This window comes from Tursiops truncatus, chromosome 10 (genome assembly GCF_011762595.2).
Source record: "Tursiops truncatus isolate mTurTru1 chromosome 10, mTurTru1.mat.Y, whole genome shotgun sequence".
Taxonomy (NCBI): Eukaryota; Metazoa; Chordata; class Mammalia; order Artiodactyla; family Delphinidae; genus Tursiops; species Tursiops truncatus.
The window spans coordinates 97,006,407-97,026,760 of record NC_047043.1 but is presented as its reverse complement, the minus strand read 5'-3'; the positions used below and the strand labels follow the sequence as shown (position 1 = coordinate 97,026,760).

The following is a 20,354-nucleotide window of genomic DNA, read 5'->3' as shown; positions in this document are numbered from 1 at the left end:
CTCTGAGGGGAGCACAGAAGGACTTGGGGCTGGATCCACACAGGGGCCAGGCCATGCAGAGTCCTGTACGCCACGGGAAGGAATGAGGTGTCTATTCTTAGAGCACGGGAGAGAAGGCATTGCTATGCTTCAATCTGAGAGTGACACGATCAGATTTGCTTTTCAGAGGACTGCCTGGGGTGATATGGGGATGGACTGGGGAGAGGCCTAAGCAGCACAAGGAGCCCCATTAGGAGGACCTGCAGGAAAGCAGACAAAAGACCACGAAGCTCAGATCGGGGTGGTGGCAGAAGAAACGCAAAGGCGGAAGACCGACAGAAGTTTAGGACACGAAATCTATGGGACACGAAGGTGGTAAAAGACGGAGAGGTGTCTAGCAAGCTGCCCAGATTTCTGGCTCTCGGGACTGGACGGATGACGGTGTCATCAAGACAGCGATGCCCAGAAGAGGGCCAGACTTGGGCGAAGATCATGATTCAGCTTGGAGATACTGAATTCGAGGAGCTGGAGAAGGCAGCAGGGGGCTGGATACCGCAGTCCGGGGGTCCAGAGGAGGTTCAGGCTGGAGAATGTGGCCACTAGGGTTGTGGGCACCAGACTCCCCCAGATGAGAAAACAAACTGAAAAGAGAGAAACCTGGAGGGATTCCAACAGTTCTCCAGCTTTCCGTGAGGACAGCAGGGCTCACAGAGGAACAGTGGCTTCTCGGGAGTCAAAGTCCTGGTAAGAGGAGGCAGGAAATAATATATGAAGCCAGAGAACAACTGCAGGGGCTCACACTGAAGACAATGCCTATTTGTGGAAGAACAGGATAAAAAATCTCAAAGAAACTTCATGACTCAAGGAACACGAAAGAGCAACTGGAATTATGTGAAAGCAAATGAACAAGATCCATGCCATAAAGGCCGGAGTGACCTCAAGTGAAGTGATACGTAGGTTTCACAGAAATCATTTCTTCAGTGCTCTGCTCAAGTCCACAAGTGATCCTGCCTGTCCACAAGGAACTCTCTCCTCTCTACATGCACACATCACATGCCCATTAAGTGTCTGGCATTACACTAAATGCAGAGGATGTGCTGTGGGGTATAACACGGTCTCTGTGCTAACACTGCTCACGGGCTGGTCGGTGATACGGGCAAGGCAGACAAGCAGCAAACCAAGATTACACGCGAGCCCAGTCACTGCCAGGAGGGAGGCTGCTACCAGGACACAGAGGAGGGATACCAAACAGTACAAGGAATCCGCCAGCGCTTCCCAGGGGTGATGAACCGGAAAGGGGGTGGGGTGAGGCATTAGCCAGGTGCAGGAAGGACAACGGACAGGTGTGACTGAAGGTGGGAAGATGGGGGGAAGATGGGGGGATTAGGGGCGTCTGGAGGTCACAGTTGCAACCACAGCATAGGATGCATCTTGGGGAGCATCAGAAGGTAAGGCTAGAGGGATAGGCAGGCGCCAGGTTTGAGGAGGCATTGAATGCTAATATTTCTAACTTTATCTTGAAGTCAACAGGAACCACAGAAGGGTTTTAAGTAGAAGAGTGACACAATGCAATTTCTGTGTTAGAAAATGCGTTTGGGCAGCAGTGTGGGGAATGGATGGGACATTCAGGACCACAGAAGGGAGGTCTGCCAGGAGGCCATGAAACTCCTAAGAGCCCACCAATCTGCACAGCTTCTGGTGATCCTGTCTACAAGACTGGGCACAGATGCACAGATAAACAACCAAAAGTATCATCCGTATTATTTCGTTGGCACTTCTCTTCCGTGACTTGAGTTTCTAGTTAACTTTCCACAAGTCAATGTCTCATCTCCCCCTAGAAGGCAAGAACAGGTATAATCATATTTCATAATTTCTGGCTCATAGGAGGTGCTCGGTATATGCGCTGAGCCATGCCAGGCTTTCCTGAGATCAACCTTAGCCAAGCGAAGGATCTGTGTCTGTGTTGGCCAGTGGCTGGCCTCCAGGTCGGGGCCCTGGCGAACACGCCAAGACCGCTTCAACGGAGACTCCAGAGAGTCGTCCAGTCGTTAAAAACTGGCTGCTGCTGATAGGGCTTCCCTGGTGGCGCAGTGGTTGAGAGTCCGCCTGCCGATGCAGGGGACACGGGTTCGTCCCCTGGTCCGGGAGGATCCCAGGTGCCGCGGAGCGGCTGGGCCCGTGAGCCGTGGCTGCTGAGCCTGCGCGTCCGGAGCCTGTGCTCCGCAACGGGAGAGGCCACAGCAGTGAGAGGCCCGCGTACCGCAAAAACAACAACAACAACAAAAAACTGGCTGCTGCTGAGAAAGAAAGAAAGTGAGCACCTGCTATTATGCTGGCATTTTATCCACATCATCACGTTTCTCCTTCAGCAGCCGTGTAGGAGGTAGGATTAGCACCACAGAACAAGTAGACCCAGGTGAAGAAAGGGTGTGCAAAATCACTAAGTTCACGGAGCTACTAGGTGGCAATGCTGGGTATCAAAGCCAGGCTTATTTGATTCCAAATGTCAAGCAGGGACCGCCTCTCCCCCAGTGACATGAGAATGGAATGGAAGAAAGTGCAAAGGCTTTGGAATGAGACAATTCGGCCGTGTGACTCTGAGTCTCATTTTTGTCAAACAGAAAATGCAGATATTGAGAATACCTATTTCACCAAGTTATTACGCGATCCAGTACATGAAAGCCCCTTTTAAACTGTCACGTGCTCTGCAAACTGTTATTTCAGTAGAGCTGCCCTCTGGGGAGGACCACGCATTCACCACACACAACGTGAAATCCAGCTGCTTTGACACCCAGGCCGTTTCGCCCCGCCTGCCGTCACAACACGGCCTCGCCTTCGACTGGGCTTCAAATCATCAATGGTTGGTCTCGCGGCTACTAATTTAGCTACTGTTCCGTGAACATGCCTGGGGTGGTGGTGGTGGGGAGAATTTTAATAAAAATCCAGTCCTCAGTCATCAATTTAAATAGGGCTCCCTCTGAAAAACAAAACGCTAATGTGTTTGAGAAAAAAAGTGTACTTACAAAAAGGTATCTGAAGTTCAGGCTAAGAGTCAGGGCGCCAGGGAGAGGCCTGTCTCTTCTCAGCTCTGATACATCTACACAGCGACTGAAATTCTCCCACTTAATTTCAAAACTGCATAATACTCATCACGAATTTTTTTATTTTTAACTTTCAGTGTCTGATACAGCTAAGACACCTTACTATGTATCTCATCACGTCGAAAACACACAGTACTCTTTCCCTCATTCAAAAGAATTGTATTCAGGGCCTGGGACAAGGGCTGGCCACCACGCTGACACGGATACGTCAGACTTGGTCCTTGCCCTCTGAGAGCCTACAGCCTAACAGCACAAAAGGCACTGTATGCAAGCGAGTGAGTGGAGCAGGCAAGGGGGAGGTCGGGGGGCAAGGGCAGTGAGGTCAGAGGGGACAGGTCACACCTGCCACACCATGAGACGGCCTCACCGTGGAGGCAGGGTTTCAGCAAGGGAGAGAGTTTCTTAGAATCCACACAGGCAGGACCTCTTTCAGGAAGATGATAACAACACGAGGACAAAGAGAGATGGAGGAAAAGTTCTAGGTGTATTTGCTCAGGGGGCATGTCTGGTGGAAAACAGCGAATCTTAGCTGGAGCAATGGTTTGTGAGGAAAACAGTGGAAGATGAGGCAGGCAAGGTGGTTTGGAGGCAGAAGGAAGACACCGTGGACTCTTGATCCGTGAACGACACAGGGAACGTGAGGGGTCTGAGGGAGATCCTTCCCACGGGGAAGCAAGAGACTCTCACTGTCCAGCAGTGAGAGGACCGGGACCTGAACTAGCATGGTAGCTCTGGCAATAAATGAAAATATAGATACAAAATGTATCAGGAAGAAAAACAGAAATAACTTTACCACTAAGAGGAAGCGAGGAATCCAAAATTACTCTGAGGTGTCACAGAGCTAAGAAAATCTGGCGGAGGAGCTGATCTGGGAACTGCAGCGGTGGAAGAGGGTAAAGATAAAGAAATGTTCTGAAACGTTCTTTGCAGGGCTTAAGAAACCTAAACGAGTACAAATTTTGCAGTGGTCTATCATAACATGAACATCAGATTTTCTTAATGGATAATAAAATGATACTCAAAGTTTCTCTGACCTTGGTCCTCTGACCTTGGAAGAAATCACTGTAGTGTTTAAGCAAGGAAACCAGCACCATGGTCTCATCATACTTGATTAAGAAGTAAGGCAGTGCTGGGACTCCTTCTGTTTGACAAAGATCATCATATGCTCGTTCAAGGGCTTGAATCTGAAAACAGGAAACACTGAGTTATTCTCTAGACAATTACACATCTAGTTCTGAGCTAAAAATTAACATAAAATAAAAGGTATTACTTTCAAGCCAGAAGACTGTAAATGACTGATCACACTTTTGCAGCAAACAAACGTAAGAGTGCCCCAAATCGTACCACCTCACTTTTATATGATGCTTTCCACGTGCATGGTGAAGTGTCTCAGACAGGGGCACAAAGGGACATTGTATGGGACAGCAGGATGGCTCCCGGTTCCCTAAGTTGTCACCACAAAGGTTTAGAGAGGTAGCCGAACGTTATCTCTCCTGTGACAGCCAAGCATGAATCTACCACAGATGAATTTTTCCTTGACCCTTTCTATAATTTTTAACAGCTTTATTGACACATGCTTACTTCACTTACAATACAACTGACTCATTCACAGTGCACAATTCAATGTTGTTTTTAGCATGTTCACAGGAATTTGCAACCATCACCCCAATAACTTGAGAACATTTTTGTCCCCATTAAAAGAAACCTCAAACCCATCACCAGTCAATCCCTGGAATACTCTTTTACTCCCACTTACATTTCTCCTTAGAAAATTAATTCCACAAAACCATAACCTTTGACTTGTCTTAGTAACTGAGCTTACTATTATTTTTAATTAATAAGGGCTGCTCCCTGGCTTCGGAATTCAGGGTTTCAGCGAATGTCGCGCTTCATGAATTCAAGTCACCTTGCCACTCAATCTTTGCCTCAACAACAATCAGAATTTGGGGGGTGAGGGTCTGTGTTCTACCAACCTGATTATTTTCATTGCTCTTCTGGAAACCATCTCTAATGACCTTATTATCTTTCTTCAACTGCAAAGACTAGCTCTGCATGTACTGTTCTTAATGTAGAAGCTCTGCAACTTGGCGCAAAGGAAGGAGATCTTCTATTTGGTTTCAAAGACTCTCTCCCCAAAGTATATTGCCTCACGATCCCCACACTGAGAGTGGAGACCACACTTTGGCAAATTCCTGCAGTCTTTCAAAACGTTTCTATAATGCCTCCCTACTGCTTTTAGCATTTCAACCAATGTTGCTGAGAACCTGGAGGAGCGCTGCTCACTCTTCAAAATGCGCTTACAGACACTGTGCAGGTAAGTCTGCTTCCAGTACCAGCTTTGGAGGATTCCACAGGAACCACCTCTTCAGCCAGACGAGTGCCAGCGTGTCTTTAGAATGAGCTAGATAAACTATTCATGCACGTTAAACCCAGTTTTACCCGCATTTTGTTGATACCTGTGCTGGTGAGAACCTTTGATCCAAGCCCACTGGCCCCCGAATGAGGGGTATACTCTCTGGAAGGCAGAGAGCGGGGGAGCAAAACCAATAGTAGAAGTGGTACTTCTTTAGATCCTAGAAGAAGCAATATAATGTATCAGAACAGCGCCAATGGTTAAACTGAAATGCACCTATTAATTTAACTTCCCAGTAGCTACGTAAGACAGAAAACTTTAACGCACGCAAGATACAACCAGCTTGTCAGAAATTCTCATCTCCAGCAGAACTCATGATAGGATATGGAAACTCTGTGTTCATCCAAAATATTCCCACACACCACACACTAATATATCATGATAGACATAATATATTTTATAGGCCACTTGCTAACAGGAAGTATTCAGTAAGTAATTGACATTGTCGGCATCATTGTTTAATACACAAAATCACCCTGGGAGGTAACCGTTATTGTCCCATTTTATAGACAGGAAACTGAAGCTTACAGAGGGGTGAAAAAGCTTGAACAAAACAAAGATACTAAGTGGCAGAGAGGAGAGCAGAATTCTACTTCCAATACTTAGGCTCCTGTCCACGGTTCCACACATACACCATCTGTGGAGGTACGACCTCCAAACAGTTACCACTCTTTTCACAACTGAATGAACTAAGCATGCTATTAAAGTTATTACAATGTTCTATTCCTAACTATATATGCCTTAGATAATATAATGCCGTTTTCAGAAACGCCATGTTGGTGAAATTCAAGTCAACGACTAAGCACTTGCTGTGTACAAGGCAAAATGTTAGACACTCTGACAATAAGAAGATGAATAAAACCCAGTCCAGCCCTCGGGCAGCTCAGTCTCTGCAGGGAGCAGAGATAAAGTAAGTACATGATCAGCTGTATGAGTCACAGGAGAGCTTCCACAAGCTAAGGAGCATCGATGATATAAGAGGTCACATCTTCAGGGGTGTATGTGGCTGCCCCCGACCAGGGGAGGTGATGAAGGGGCAGTGACCTGTGAGGCTGTTCTAGATGCCATTCCCACTCAGGTCAAACGCTCTCGCCTCTGAATTCCTACACCAGGTGTGGCCCGAGTCACTCACATGGGAGGACTCCATGGTTATGTGGGTATCTGACAGCTTCCCCGCCAGTCCGTTACCACTGACCACTATGCAGTTTATTTGGCTACTTAATATTTCCTCTCGAATCTTGCTAAGAATAAAGAGGGGATGGCTGGTTGAAGACTTTTCATTGAGATATAATTCACGTACCATGAAAGTCGCCACGTTAAAGCGTACGAGTGGTTTTCTACTACAGTGACAAGGTTGTATCACTATCCCCACCAATTTCAGAACATATTCATCACCCCAAAAAGAAACCCCAACAGCAGAAGCTCCCCATTGGTTTATTAGTTAGAAATACCATTCATAGAAAACTCTTCATTCACCTCACTCTCATCCCCCGGAAACTCCTAGTCTGTTTTCTGTCTCTATGGATTTGCCTGTTCTGGGCTTTTCTAGTAAATGGAGTCATACTAGATGACTTTTTAAATATAAACTTACACATAAACGTGTGTCCAGATGAAAAAGTCTAGTAATTATAGTTTCCACAGTCTTTAATTCTGCCCACTAATTGATCAACTAAAAACAAATTCCCTTTAACAACAGCAAAGCAAACTGAAAAACTGAAATTTTAATAAAGTGTCTGTACCTTTGAGTCCTAAAAAGAGTAGAAAGGAAAGCAGAAAACACCTCCAGAGATTATTCTCTCTTCTTTGTATTTAAATGATTTGTCATAATTGATCTTTAGTAAAAGGTTAAACAATTCAAGATGAAGGACTTCACAGTTTCTAAGAAGCTTCATCAAGTCATCTTCAGAAGTCAAAAGGCTTGAATTTCTTAGAATTATTTGGGGATACAAAGGATCTGGATTACATTAAACATAAAGCCCTTTGTGTCTGATGATTTTTTAAGACAGAGACTTTTAATTTTTTTAAAGTCAGGCTAAGAATGCTCAGTAGAAAGGGCAACAGGGCCAATGCACATAATGACTCTGGGAAATGCCTTAAAACTTTAAGTGGGAGCTAAGACTATTTTCTCAGTTAAATGCAAATTGTCAATTAGATTATACTAACTAGAATTCTTGGTACAGAAAATGTATTGATGTTAAAGTAAGAAAACCAAAGTCTTTAATTAGCACTGCTTATATTTATCCTGAGCTTACAAAATTACTCAAATTTACAAATTACTAATGCCAAATTGGGCCTAGTAATCCCCTGAAGAATTTGAACCTTTTTCTATCTCGCCACTATCACACAGAAAGCATTTTAACTTGTTGGAAAATGTGCTCCTTGTAGATGGCCCCCCGGGGTATCGCTTCCAGTGTGGACCCTGTCTCTCTCTCCTTTGCCTTGGGCGGTACATCAGAGAGGCAGCATGAGTTAGAAATGGAGGACTAGTTCGTGGGGGACGAAGAAGGCAAGACCTATAACTGGCAAACGAAAAAAGGAAGAAAAATGTAGGGAAGAGGGTTAATATCCAAAACGGATGAACCTGGGGTGAAACAGCCAACACACTTAATACGTGTCAACATCAGTACGTTTACATGCCCACCCCAAAAAATGTATTATAAAGAAATAAAGAGGAAAAGAAAATCAGCGTGGCCGACGTTGTTCACTGTAACATTTTTTTATAATAGTGAAGACTGACAACAACCTAGACATACCCGAGTCTAAAGAACATACACTTGACAGAATATTATATTGTCAACATAATTATAAAGGATAAATTAGTTTTATATGTAGATATATGGATACACACATGTATGCATATATATGTATATACACACACACGTGTGCATGTGTGCATGTAGCTGGTACTTCTACAATCGGCCCTTACCTTCCTCCCACTTTCCCCATCACCACGACCAGATCCTTTCCCTGCTTCCCTAGGCAGCAGATATTACCCGAATGTGATTTTTTTCTCCTCTTCAAGGCTACCCTTAAGGTTCACTTTAATTAGGTTTCACTTGCAAAACATATTTTTCTTTCTTAAAAAGACACAGTTGTGTGGACAAGCTATGTAGGGTGATCCCCTCTCATCTAGAAGCCACCTGGGGATGGCTAAGATCCCTGAGTCGTTACCTGTTCCTCGAGTCGATGGACCCAGCAGCTGAGCTCTGCAGCGCTGAACTTAACAAAGACATTAGCAATGATGAACTGTGGTCTGGAACCCGACTCTGTCACATCCTAAATGATGAGAGTCAGGCAACAACCACCAGTACAATCAGTAAGAATGAATTAATTTTGCATCAGTGGTAAGGGCCAGCACCATCTGGCCACTAACAGAGCATTTCTTTAACAGCCATGACTTGACTAACACAAGGGAAAAGCTTCAGGGAGAAGAGAGCAGACTGACCCACTGGCGCACTGGGCTTGGCCAGGGCAGTCTGCAGTCTAGATGCAGCCGAGTCCGTGGACTTACCGCAAATGTCAAGAGGAGGAACTTGTTGAGGAGGACAGGGTTGTCAAGAGCAGCCCCCGATCTGATGGATTCCCAGATCTGCTAGAAGAAGGAAAAGCATCAAAGCAGGTGCCAGGGCCTCCTCCCTCCCAGACACACGTGGAGCTGCCCAGCAGCAAGCCCTTCCTGCCCGCAGGCCCAGCACCACTCATCATGGGCAGTGATGTGCGTCACCACTCACTCTGCCCCCTTCACACTGCCTCTCCCCCAGCCCCACTCCCTGCAGACTGAGGAAAGTCAGAGAACCCAGAAGCCTCCTCTCAGTGGGGCTCAGCATCAGAGGAGGCAACCAGCCTGTTTACGGCTTCGTTACTTCCTTCAACAAATATTTACTTATTCTCAACTACAGAGCAAGCACATCGGGGCTACAGAAATAGGAGACACAGTCCCAACCCTCAAGAAGCTAACAGGCTGTGAGAGAGCCAGGCGTCAATGTCTGTACACCACTAGGCAGCAGGTGCCCTCACAGGAGGGGGGACAGTTCCTGGGAGGAGCCCTGACCTCAGCTAAGGACACGGGAGGGAAAGGAGCCAGGGAGGTGCTCCGGAGGCAGTGATCTGAACTATATACAGGGATTTCTTAAAAGTCTTATTTGGGATTATCTTTCCCTGAAGAAGAAAAAAAATCAAGAGTATGGATACTCAGCACGGACTGTGACTGGAAGCAGAAGCTGGTCCTGGTCAGCGGCTGCTGATTGCAAGATGTTTTAGTAGTGAAGACTAGTTGCTAAACTTTGTGTCACTAAGCAAGACAAACAGTTGTGTCAATAAGAGCCATTGCCCACATGTGAGTGGAAGAGGGAAACAAGGAAAGAGAAGTTCCTGCTATTGAAATAATAACCTTGGAGGAGCTGGACCACAGGAGAGGAGGCCCCGCTTCTGAAAAACCAGGGTGGGGCAGGAACTGCTGGGGGTTGCGGGAAGCTGAGCCTCGGATGAGGGATGAGGATAGGGTTCCTGTGGGGAGCAACGTGCTTTTTTCGATGATGGCCTAAGACCTGACCCACCTCTTTGGAGTCGGCCTTTGACATGTGCAGCCAAGGCAGGAGCCCAGGAGCAGTCGAGCCGCAGGCCAAGTCAATCAACCATGGTCACCCATCCCAGGGGACGGGAAGGACTCCCTCCTCAGGCCAAAGGCAGGAGACTTCCCTCTCTGACCACGACCCTCACATAAATCAGACTCTTTTCTAAGACTAGTGTGAAGACCATCGACTAAGTGGTGTTAGAGGGGCTGGGATAAACTGCCCCTCATGTATTCCTCACACTAACTCAGACGTGAAGAAGTAAAAGAAAGACATTCCAGGCAGAGAGAACATCATGTCCCAAGGAGAGAGGAGAGAACAAAAAGTGGTGAAGGAAGGAATTCTAAGTGATTTGCTATGACTGGATCAAAGACAGCGAGGGCAAGAGTGTCAGGACAGAAAGGCCACAGGGCCACAGAGGCCAGGCCACAGGGAGCCTTTAAATGAGACGGAGCCATGTAGGTTCAGCCCTGAGGACCCTGGAGAGACTGCATGATCAGTTATGACAGCATTGCAGTGCTCAGAACCAGAAAGCCTCTTCAAGGGGCGTGAAGAACAGAGAACCCAAATGCATTCAGACACAGGAACAGAGCTCACAGAGAGAGGTCAAGCTGCTGCAAAATGCTAGCTAGAGATCAGCAGCAGAGCCTTCACACCCTGCCCTGCACTGACCTTCCAGCCTATCCCCAGGCGAGAGCCTCGCTGCCTCCCCCCTGACCTTCCCGTCAACGCAGAAGCCCAGTTACGCTTGAACACTGGCTATATACTAGCTTCTATAACAGACTCATGCACCTCAGGATCAGAGGCATCATGCCTGTGGGACCATGGAAAATATGACAGGTACCTTACGTTTCCCAGCTAACCTCGTTTGCTGCTTGTTCCAGAAGTAGCTTCTTATCTGCAGCCTTGAAAGCCTCAAGTGTGTTGGTGTTATACAGCGTTCCAACCGCTGGGCAGCAGTGGGCTGGTGTGGGAGCATTCCTGGATACAGAGAAACATGTTAACAGGCACAGCTGGGACTCAGAGAGTCAGGGACTGACAAACAAACCAGACTACAATGGGAGACAAGGACAGTGCTCTGCAGGGCAAAGAGAAGACTGATTCATATTTCTTTGGAAAAAGATGAATATCGGGCTTCCCTGGTGGCACAGTGGTTGAGAATCCGCCTGCCGATGCAGGGTACACGGGTTCGTGCCCCGGTCCGGGAGGATCCCACATGCAACGGAGCGGCTGGGCCCGTGAGCCATGGCCGCTGAGCCTGCGCGTCCGGAGCCTGTGCTCCACAACGGGAGAGGCCACGACAGTGAGAGGCCCGCGTACCGCAAAAAAGAAAAAGATGAGTATCATTGCTTAAGAGGTAAAAACAGGCACTATACCCCCCCCAAAGCCTCTATATTTCCCTTCCCCTAATCCCTCGGCATGCTCTTCTTCCACTGCCCCCAAATATAAGCTATTTTCCCATTTTAAAAAATTCTTTCCCATCTCTCACCTGAAAGCGAAACATGATTTATGGAGCTTCCTCTGTGCCAAGAACTATACAAGGTTTCAGTTCTCACAAGAGTTTGTTCTCTGACTTCAGGTTTAAGTAACTTGCTTAAGGTCACATAATAGGCAGAGCTGGGGCCTCAAATCAGAACTGGTTGACTCTAAGGTACTGTGTTGCCCACTCCCCACTCAAGCACTCCCAGGCGTCAACGCCCTGCTGCAAACCCTCCTCTTCCAGGAAGCCATCCATCCTGCCTTTCTCTGGTAATGAGCATAATTTATTTTAGAGTGTTTTCAAGACTAACATTCACACACCCACCCTGAGGACAGTAAGCTCCTTGAGGGCAGGGGCACGCCTCCCTCCTCTGCTTACCCCATGCCCTCTCCCGCCACAAACAGGCTGTGCGTGGAGCTGCTACAGGGCATGGCCCCATGCACATCGGAGCCAAACAATGCGATGAGACACGCTGCACCTGGGCCACCTGTGTGGCCATGTTGTGCCACATGTGTGTCACATTCTGCACTGTCACCGAAGGCTTCAGAGTAATCAAGGTCAGGGGAGGAGAAGGATGAGATGATACTGAACACAAACTCAGATGGGGAAAAAGCTGGTCTCATCTCTAAAATGATTAACTTGTGTTTCAGAGGTTACAGATGCTAAATGAAAACAGTGCTCATTTCATTAGTAGTTGAATACTGTGGTCACAACTACTGCAGAGAGGATGCATTTTTACTGATTACACTGATGGTAGCTGTATGGTTTAAAAGACCCAGCGTTTCTTCCTTTGGAGTCTGAGTAAAATTGGTTTGGGAGGTGGGGAGCGCTGCAAGGAGAGAGCTAAACCTAGAACAGGTGTGGAGGGGTGCAACAGGTGTGGAGTTTCCACCAAATGCTAGGTCCTGGGAGAGAAGTAACTTCCAAAGGCCAGAGCCTTCCTTCGGGAGCTGACGAGTCAGCGGATCACAGGCTGTTTGTCACCACTCTACCCCAATAGAAGAATATTCTTCATCCAGGTGAGATAAGGACATCAAGGATAGTCTTGAGGAGAAAAAGAAATCACAAAGGGACAAGATTAAGCCTAGAGGGAAAAAGAAGGAAGCAGAGCAGGTGGTAAACTAGGCCTTCCACATTCAGACGTGGCTTTATGAAATGACTGCTGAAACAGAGGGAAGGATGCTCTGATTGAATCTGGTTCCCTCCCTCCTAGAGTCCAGATGTCCCGGGTGTGCGAATCCAGGCCAAAGCCTTGCTCTGAGAGCAGAGGAAACTAAAGCACAAGCATGCAAGCAGCTGCCAGGACGGCGACACTCCCAGGACACGAGTCCTCGTGCGAGTTAATTACCGAGGACAAGCTGAGTTTCAAAGGAGAAGCATTTTTCATGACTAAAGTTCCACCAGGGGAGGCGGCCAAGGGAAAGAATTTAAGAAGTGATAATGGAAGGGAAAGCCATTCTAGCAGTTTCTCCAGGTTCAAGTTCCACTCGTTCTACAAAGAGGTGGTTCAGATAAGGACTGGAAAGAGTCCTAGACTTGGAAACTAGAGAATTCAGTCCCAATCCTGATCCTGGATATTTATGAGTTCAGTTTCCTAGGATTCCATTTCTATGGAATATCCAGAGCAGCCAATCCATAAAGCCAGAAAGTAGATTCACGGTTGCCTAGCGCTCAGGAAAGGGAGGAGGGAGGGATGGAGAGCGACTGCTAAGGGGTACAGGGCTCCTCTTTGGGGTGATGAAAATGTTCTGGAATTAGACAGTGGTGGTGGTTGCACAACCTCATGAATATACGAAGAAGTGCCGAATTGTCCATTTTAAAAGGGTTAATTTTATGGTGTGTGAAGTGTATCTCAATAATGCGATTTTAAAAAACCAGAATTAGAAATCTTCCCCAGCTCTTAAAGCCAACAGTGAACTCTCAAAAATGTACACACTAACCAGGTAAAGAATGGATCCCACAAAGGCCTAAAGCCTGGGCCTGCCTGGGGATGTTCCCTCTGGACATCTGGCCTTCATGTCTCTCAGTCTCACGGTGATAACTCAGGAAAGTACCGTGGCTGTTCTGGAATCTCCTGGACAAAGGCAGGCATGCGGCCAGAGCCTCCAGGACAGACAGGCAGTGGGGGTGGCCGGGATGGAATAGATTCCCCCAAAAGAAGCACAGAGGTCGCTTTTCACACCCGGAGAAAGCTTTGCTACGTGTGTACAGCTTCACATGCCCGTGGGGAGCTTTGGGAACCTAAGTCACACTCGGTCTGGGGGCACGACTGCATTACTTACTGCTTTCTGTAACAGTGTCTGAGTTTCTGTCCGTCACATCTTGCAACAGAGTCCATTGGTGCCTTTCCACCAACCACACCACATCCCGTTTGGACAGCCAGGGCCTCAGACTGCTTGTGCAACTGACACTAGCAACTACCTGAGCAACCAGTACACGTCAGACCTGAGTTAGGTGCTAGCGAGACAGCGGAGAATAAGGGAGCCTGTGCCCTGCACAGATGATTTCGCATCTGAGTCTTATTTCCTCAGCTACTACTTAAGTTCTTTGAGGGCAGGCGTTATGCCTTCTATTTCTCTTATTAAGTCCAACTTGAGGCTTAGAAAAGAAAAATCTTTCCTATGACTACATAGATAAATGTTCCTCAAAGGAATGGACTTTTTTTTCTTTTTACCAGCTTCAAATTTGTATAGAGATTGTCCACCAAAATCTATTTTCCTTTCCTTCAACAGAAATAATTCTCTGATGCTTGTAGCTCTCAGCACCATGTCTCCCAGTCTTCCCTGCGAGAAAGGTGAGGCCTCGAGCTCTCCCTGATGGAATCTGAGGGGGGTGATGCACAGCCCCACCCAACGAGGGCCTTTAAGAGAGTGGGTGTGTCTCTTCTGATTTTCACTCTGGTTCTCCTCCACCTCTATCTATTGCTACCAGAAGGTGACAATTCAGTTTTCAACAGCACACAAAGGCAAGCCCTCCAGGACGATGGAGCCGTAAGAGGGAAGAAGACTGGATCCCCACCCTGGACTATTAAGGGGGTAAGAAAGAGACTTCCTCTGTGTTTGGGCCATTACGTGTTGGGGTCTAGTTCATCAGTATGCCCTACCCTGAGACAGCACCCTCCAGTGCAAGACGGCTGGTGCCTGATAAAATACTACTTGACTGATAACTCACTTAAAACAATGTAGAGAACGGGATCTTGTGCTGCTAACTACTGGCAGAGATCCATCAGGCTTCCAGGGTCTCAGAGTAAGAGAGATTTATCTGGTCCTGTGCAAAGCTGAGGTACACTTGGTATCTATTAAAGAGTACTAGGACTGTTAGCCCTTCGACTGTATCTTATTCTTCTCTGTATGTCCAGGGCCCATCACAGTCTATTATCAAGACACAGAGGAGGCAATCAATAAGTATTTCTGAAATGACTATTAACTCTCCACGTTTATTCCAGCACTGCATTCACTGTAATGCCCATACCTGTCTTCTACCTCCATCCAGAGCTCCTCTAGAGTTCCCCATTTCTTAAGCCTTTTTATTCCTAACACCTACACATCCTGCATAAAAGGAGCGTTCGGTGTTGGATGAATAAGTTCATAAAGATTTTCCCTACAAACCCATGCAGATGTTCAGCAATAAAAGCAAAGAAAGAACAATAATAATGAAAATAATTTGGATACAAAAACCTCGTTTCTCCTGAGGAGCCCCAAGTGTCTTTATTAAACTTCCTAACTGTCTTGGTCTGCCTGAGAGGCTGTTAACACGACACCACAGACTGGGTGGCTACTAAACATTAGATATTTATCCCTCACAGTTCTGGAAGCTGAAAGTCCAAGATCAAGGGGTCTGCACAGTCAGGTTCTGGTGAAGATCCTCTTCCTGTTGCAGACTGCCTGCTTCCAGTTATGGCCTTGCAGGGTGGAGGGGGAGAGCTAGCTCTCCGGGGCCTCTGTTAGAAAGACACTAATCCCATTCACAAGAGCCCTGCCCTCATGCCCGCACCACCTCCCAAAGCCCCACTTCCTTAGACGATAACCCTGGGCACTGGCTTTCCAACATATGCATTTTTTTTTTTTTTTTTTTTTTTTTTTTTGCGGTACGCGGGCCTCACTGCTGTGGCCTCTCTCGTTGCGGAGCACAGGCTCCGGACGTGCAGGCTCAGCGGCCATGGCTCACGGGCCCAGCCGCTCCGCGGCACGTGGGATCTTCCCGGACCGGGGCACGAACCCGTGTCCCCTGCATCGGCAGGTGGACTCTCAACCACTGCGCCACCAGGGAATCCCACCATATGCATTTTTGAAGAACACAAACATTCGAATCACAGCACCAACCATCCTAAGAAAAGGGGACCCAGAAAATCACAAACTTTTAAAACTGGAAGGAATATTAGAAGCTGGGAGCTACAGATGAGGAAACTGAAGCTTAGAAAATGAAAAGGACTTATTCCAGGTAACACAGTTAATCAGCTGCAGATACCAGGCCTTCAAGCTTCCAATCCAGGGCTCCTATGTCTTATTCTTGCTCATCTCCCCCAGTACCTACCACGGAGCCTCACACGAGCATTCAAAAGCCAAATCACAAATTATGACCAGGAAAACAGAGCAATTTGTGTGAAAGCCATAGCTGCAGGATCACAGATTTTCTTACCTCCTTCAACTAAAATTTCTGGATTGCTAAAGTTTAAGATGCTTCGACTTTGAAACAAGATCAAACCTAACTTCTGTGACCTGCATTTTTCTATAATTAATTGTGCCAAAGAATAAAATTATTGAAACTCAGAAAATAACAACTTTCAGTCTAGTATCAGAATAGACGGGAGCGAGGGTAGCTTGCAATAAACGCTGGACTCTCCAGATTAATGTAGCAGACTACACTACTGCTATTCCCCCTCTACCAGCTCCAGATAATTCAAGGCTGTACAATGAATATATTTTCCTCATTATCTGGTAATTGCTCCAAAAGTCAGTCAGTCTTTCCCAACACAGGAGACAGATAACTAAGATTTAATTTGTTTTCAGAAGCGATCACAAGGATTTTTTATGGAGCAAGAAAGCTCTGAAGGGAACAAGAAACATCAACACATACCTTTTAAAGATATAAAGGCTAACATCATTTTCCATTCATGTTGCACAATTCAATTTCACAATTTGATTGTGATAGAGGAATAAAATGTATTGACTTTTGAAGAGATTTTTATTTTCTAATTCTAGGGAGACTTTATTTGAGATGCCCTAACCTTTGACTACCGCCATGTTCAGGCAGTCCTTAGCAAACACCTCTTCACTTTCCCCAGACTCCCTACCCTGATACAGCTGACACATGCAGGAGCAGGAAAAAGCTGCCCTCCCTCCCTGAAGCCTTTGACCCTTCAACTCTCAGTTATCCTAAAGCCTCTCAGCATGGTTTCTGCTCCACCCTTTTGTGCAGAATTTACTTTCTCAAACAACCCAATCAACAATTCCAGCAACCCTAGCACTGAACTCTGATGCTTCTGCTTCTGATGCTGTTGACCCTCCCTTCCCTTCCTGAAGACACCTTCTCTGGTTCTACTTCTCTGACAAGTCCCATCTCTTTGGTGAGTTCTGTGTCCCCTTGCCCACCCTAATCAGGTCCATTCACTATTCCAGCCCTTCACTCTTCTTACACTATAGTCTCTTCCCCTCTTACAGCCTCAGGACTTCTACGTGGATGACCCTCCCTCCTGGATGCCAGTGCTCCCTGGACATTTCTACTGGACGCTGTCACCTCAAACTCAACATGTTCTAAAACAAACTTACCTCCTGCCCAAACTGTATCTCCCTCCTGGCTTCTCAGTTTCTACAGAAGACAGCAAAATGCCCCCAGCTACTCAGACTGCAACTTCAGAAATACAGTTTATTTCTCTCTTACCCTTGCTTCCTAAATTTAGCCACATGTAACCTTGGGCAAGTCATTTTACCTTTGAACCCATGGTTTCCTCATCTGTAAAAGAGAGAAGAACCACACCTGGCAGGTCTGAAAGGATTATGTATGGAAAATAAGTCAATAATTAAGTCAATAAATGTCTCTCTTCTCTCCAGCAACTCCCCACGGCTCCCAATTAGTCAAAAAAATCTCTTTGAGGGCATATGTCATGTTTCTTTGTATATCCCTACAATGCCTCGCACAGTGACTTGTATACAAAAGTAGCCTAATAAACATTCATTGATGTACCTAATAGGCTGCGATACATAGCTGCTGAAAGAATGAATCAGATAGTCCTAAGCCTCTAGCACTTGTCTCTGTGCCATGGGAGGTACAAGAGAATCATGAGAAGCTGGCGCTGCTCACTGGAAGCTTCTGTAGTACCCCACATGGCCCACCTACGATGAAGGTTAAGAATGCTCATTCCTTGCAAAACACAGTGTTCTTTATTTTATATTTTGAGCAAAAAATACTCACATGTCAAAAGCACTGAACTCCAATGTTAAGCGAGCTGGCAGCCCAGCAGAATCACCTGGACAGAAGCATTATCAAATAGTCAATTACTAGTCATTAATAGTGGCATTTATAACAAAAACGTTTGTGAGTAATTTTGCTCTTTTGGTTGAGCCCAAAGTGCCCCATCCAATACCTGGTCATCCAAACTAAACAGGGACATAGCAGAAGATGACAGATTTCATGAATTCAAAGAATTTGCCAAGAATACAAAACAAGACTCATCGGGAAAAATATTTCCAATCCCATCCCCCAGCAATACTAAGTAATCGGTATTAATTCTTTGGATTAATAAATTAGGTTCTCCCTTTCTTTTCCCCATAGGAGAAAAGGAGTGAAAGTGAACTTGGGTCAAAAGCCAGGAAGTAAAATAGAAACCAGTGAATAGTATTAATTATAAAAGTCAAGGACATCCCTTCCTGAGGGAAAGCTGACCCTATACTGGGCAGAGAAGGTAACAGAAGAGGGCAGAAGATGGAGTTCCCCATCGCCTACCATTGTAGTAATAACCCTTAATGTCCTTGGGAGCTTCATCCAACCGATACTCATTCAGCTTCTTCTGGGTCAACTCATGCCAGAATCCAACATCCAAGGCACTGCTGAAGGGGGCAAACTGCAATTTGGAGAGTCCGGGATCCCCCATAACTGCCGCCATTATTTACTGCCTGCTGAAACCAAAACAGAACACAGCAACAATGCACAAAACATGGTGAGAAACGACATTTGTAATCATGGGCTTAATCAAAACAAACAAACAGAAAGTAACGAGAGGTAGATGGGGTGCCTGAAGACACAACTTTGGAAATCAACCTGAGGAATCTGGCTATGTTGCCAAGTTTAGTCTCCTTACGACACAACTGAACTTCCTGGCCTTCACTTTGGTGCATCTCCCTTTCTCATTAAAGTTGGTCTGACTGATGCACTAGTGTTATTCCTTCTTCGACATGGTCATAGCCTCAAAAGTTTCTGCCAACCCGTGTTGTCCTAGGGAACTTTACAAGCACAAAACCTGAAGTCCAGCCAGTTGGCATCACAGCCATGCAAACTGTCTGGATTCTGAGTGAGGCAGTGCTTGAACACCCCAGCCAAGGAGGATGAAGAAGTTCCCCCACCCTAACCACAGTACCAGAATTTCTTCGAAATCTCATGTTTTGTCTTTCAAATGCAGAAAACTTGCATTTTACTCTACCATATATATTTTAATATTTCATTCTCCCCCTCAAATCATCAAATAAATTTGACTGTCCTGGCAATCAGGCATGTGTACACTGTAACTCCCCACATGGCCTGCACACTCTCAGGGGTACACAGACCCCAGGGGGAGAAGCACAACACTACAGGAGCTTCGCAGTTCCAAAAGCACAAGTTGATGAGGTCACTTTCCATCCTGTCCAGCTGCCGCAAGACAGATGAATATTTCTGCAGTAGAATGTATGAACAGTCAAAACAGACTGATAAATCAAAAAAAAAAAATAGACAGTTCACATCTACTCAGAGAGGTTTTGTTTGAGTTTTGTGCCAAGGTTATTAAACCCCTTTCAGTTTTCTAAACTTGTTAGATATTGGAATTAGAGACAAGGAGCTTTGGTCCAATGGTGACGACATGGTAAAATGCAAAGTGAGCGCTACATAAACACACTAAAAACCAAGAAAGAGGAGCCAAGTGTGGGTCAGAGCAGGGCGAAAGGCTCTGCGAAGCCGCTGGGCACACGGCTGTCCTTAAACCCTCTGCTGCCTCAGTATGGATTTGTGGCATCACGCACCAGACAATGCCCGACTGAGTGTTTTCAAACTCTCACCACCTTGAGGGATTATTAAAAAATGAAGATGCGGGACTTCCCTGGTGGCGCAGTGGTTAAGAATCCGCCTGCCAACACAGGGGATATGGGTTCAAGCCCTGGTCTGGGAAGATCCCACATACCACGGAGCAACTAAGCCCATGTGCCACAACTACTGAGCCTGCACTCTAGGGCTGCGAGCCACAACTACTGAGCCCGTGAGCCACAACTACTGAGCCCATGAGCCACAACTACTGAAGCCCATGTGCCTAGAACCCGTGTTCCGCAACAAGAGAAGCCACCGCAATGAGAAGGCCATGCACCGCAACGAAGAGTAGCCCCCGCTCGCTGCAACTAGAGAAAGCCCATGTGCAACGATGAAGACCCAACACAGCCAAAAATAAATAAATAAAATAAATTAATTAAAAAAAAAATGATGTCTGGGCTCCACCTGCTGGGGGGCGGGGGAGAAAGGACGGTGAGGGTGGCCGGGACTAGGGCCCCAGGGTGATTCTGATTCGAGTTTGACGCTGTCTTCAAGCCTTCAGGCCACTGTCACTCTTACTTTTGGAGTCTCCACCTCTA

At 46.5% G+C, this 20,354-nt stretch overlaps 1 protein-coding gene across 6 annotated transcripts in view; it reads right to left on the bottom strand.

Moving 5' to 3' along the window:
* Positions 1 to 20,354, bottom strand: part of ATG7 (autophagy related 7) — a 237,019-nt gene that overhangs the window by 201,775 nt on the left and 14,890 nt on the right. For 5 of the 6 annotated variants that reach the window (XR_012323919.1, XM_019944530.3, XM_019944535.3 and 2 more), the window contains exons 2-7: positions 18,487 to 18,656; positions 17,956 to 18,010; positions 10,928 to 11,045; positions 9,005 to 9,082; positions 5,537 to 5,653; positions 4,115 to 4,264 (exon numbers count right to left, since the gene is read on the bottom strand). Coding sequence is in view for 4 of the 6 variants with exons in the window: in XM_019944530.3 (XP_019800089.1) it covers positions 4,115 to 4,264; positions 5,537 to 5,653; positions 9,005 to 9,082; positions 10,928 to 11,045; positions 17,956 to 18,010; positions 18,487 to 18,646 (678 nt within the window). In the remaining 2 variants the exon portion in view is untranslated. Of the gene's footprint in view, positions 1 to 4,114; positions 4,265 to 5,536; positions 5,654 to 9,004; positions 9,083 to 10,927; positions 11,046 to 17,955; positions 18,011 to 18,486; positions 18,660 to 20,354 lie in introns of all 6 variants that reach the window. The other variant, XR_012323920.1, reaches the window with a different exon arrangement.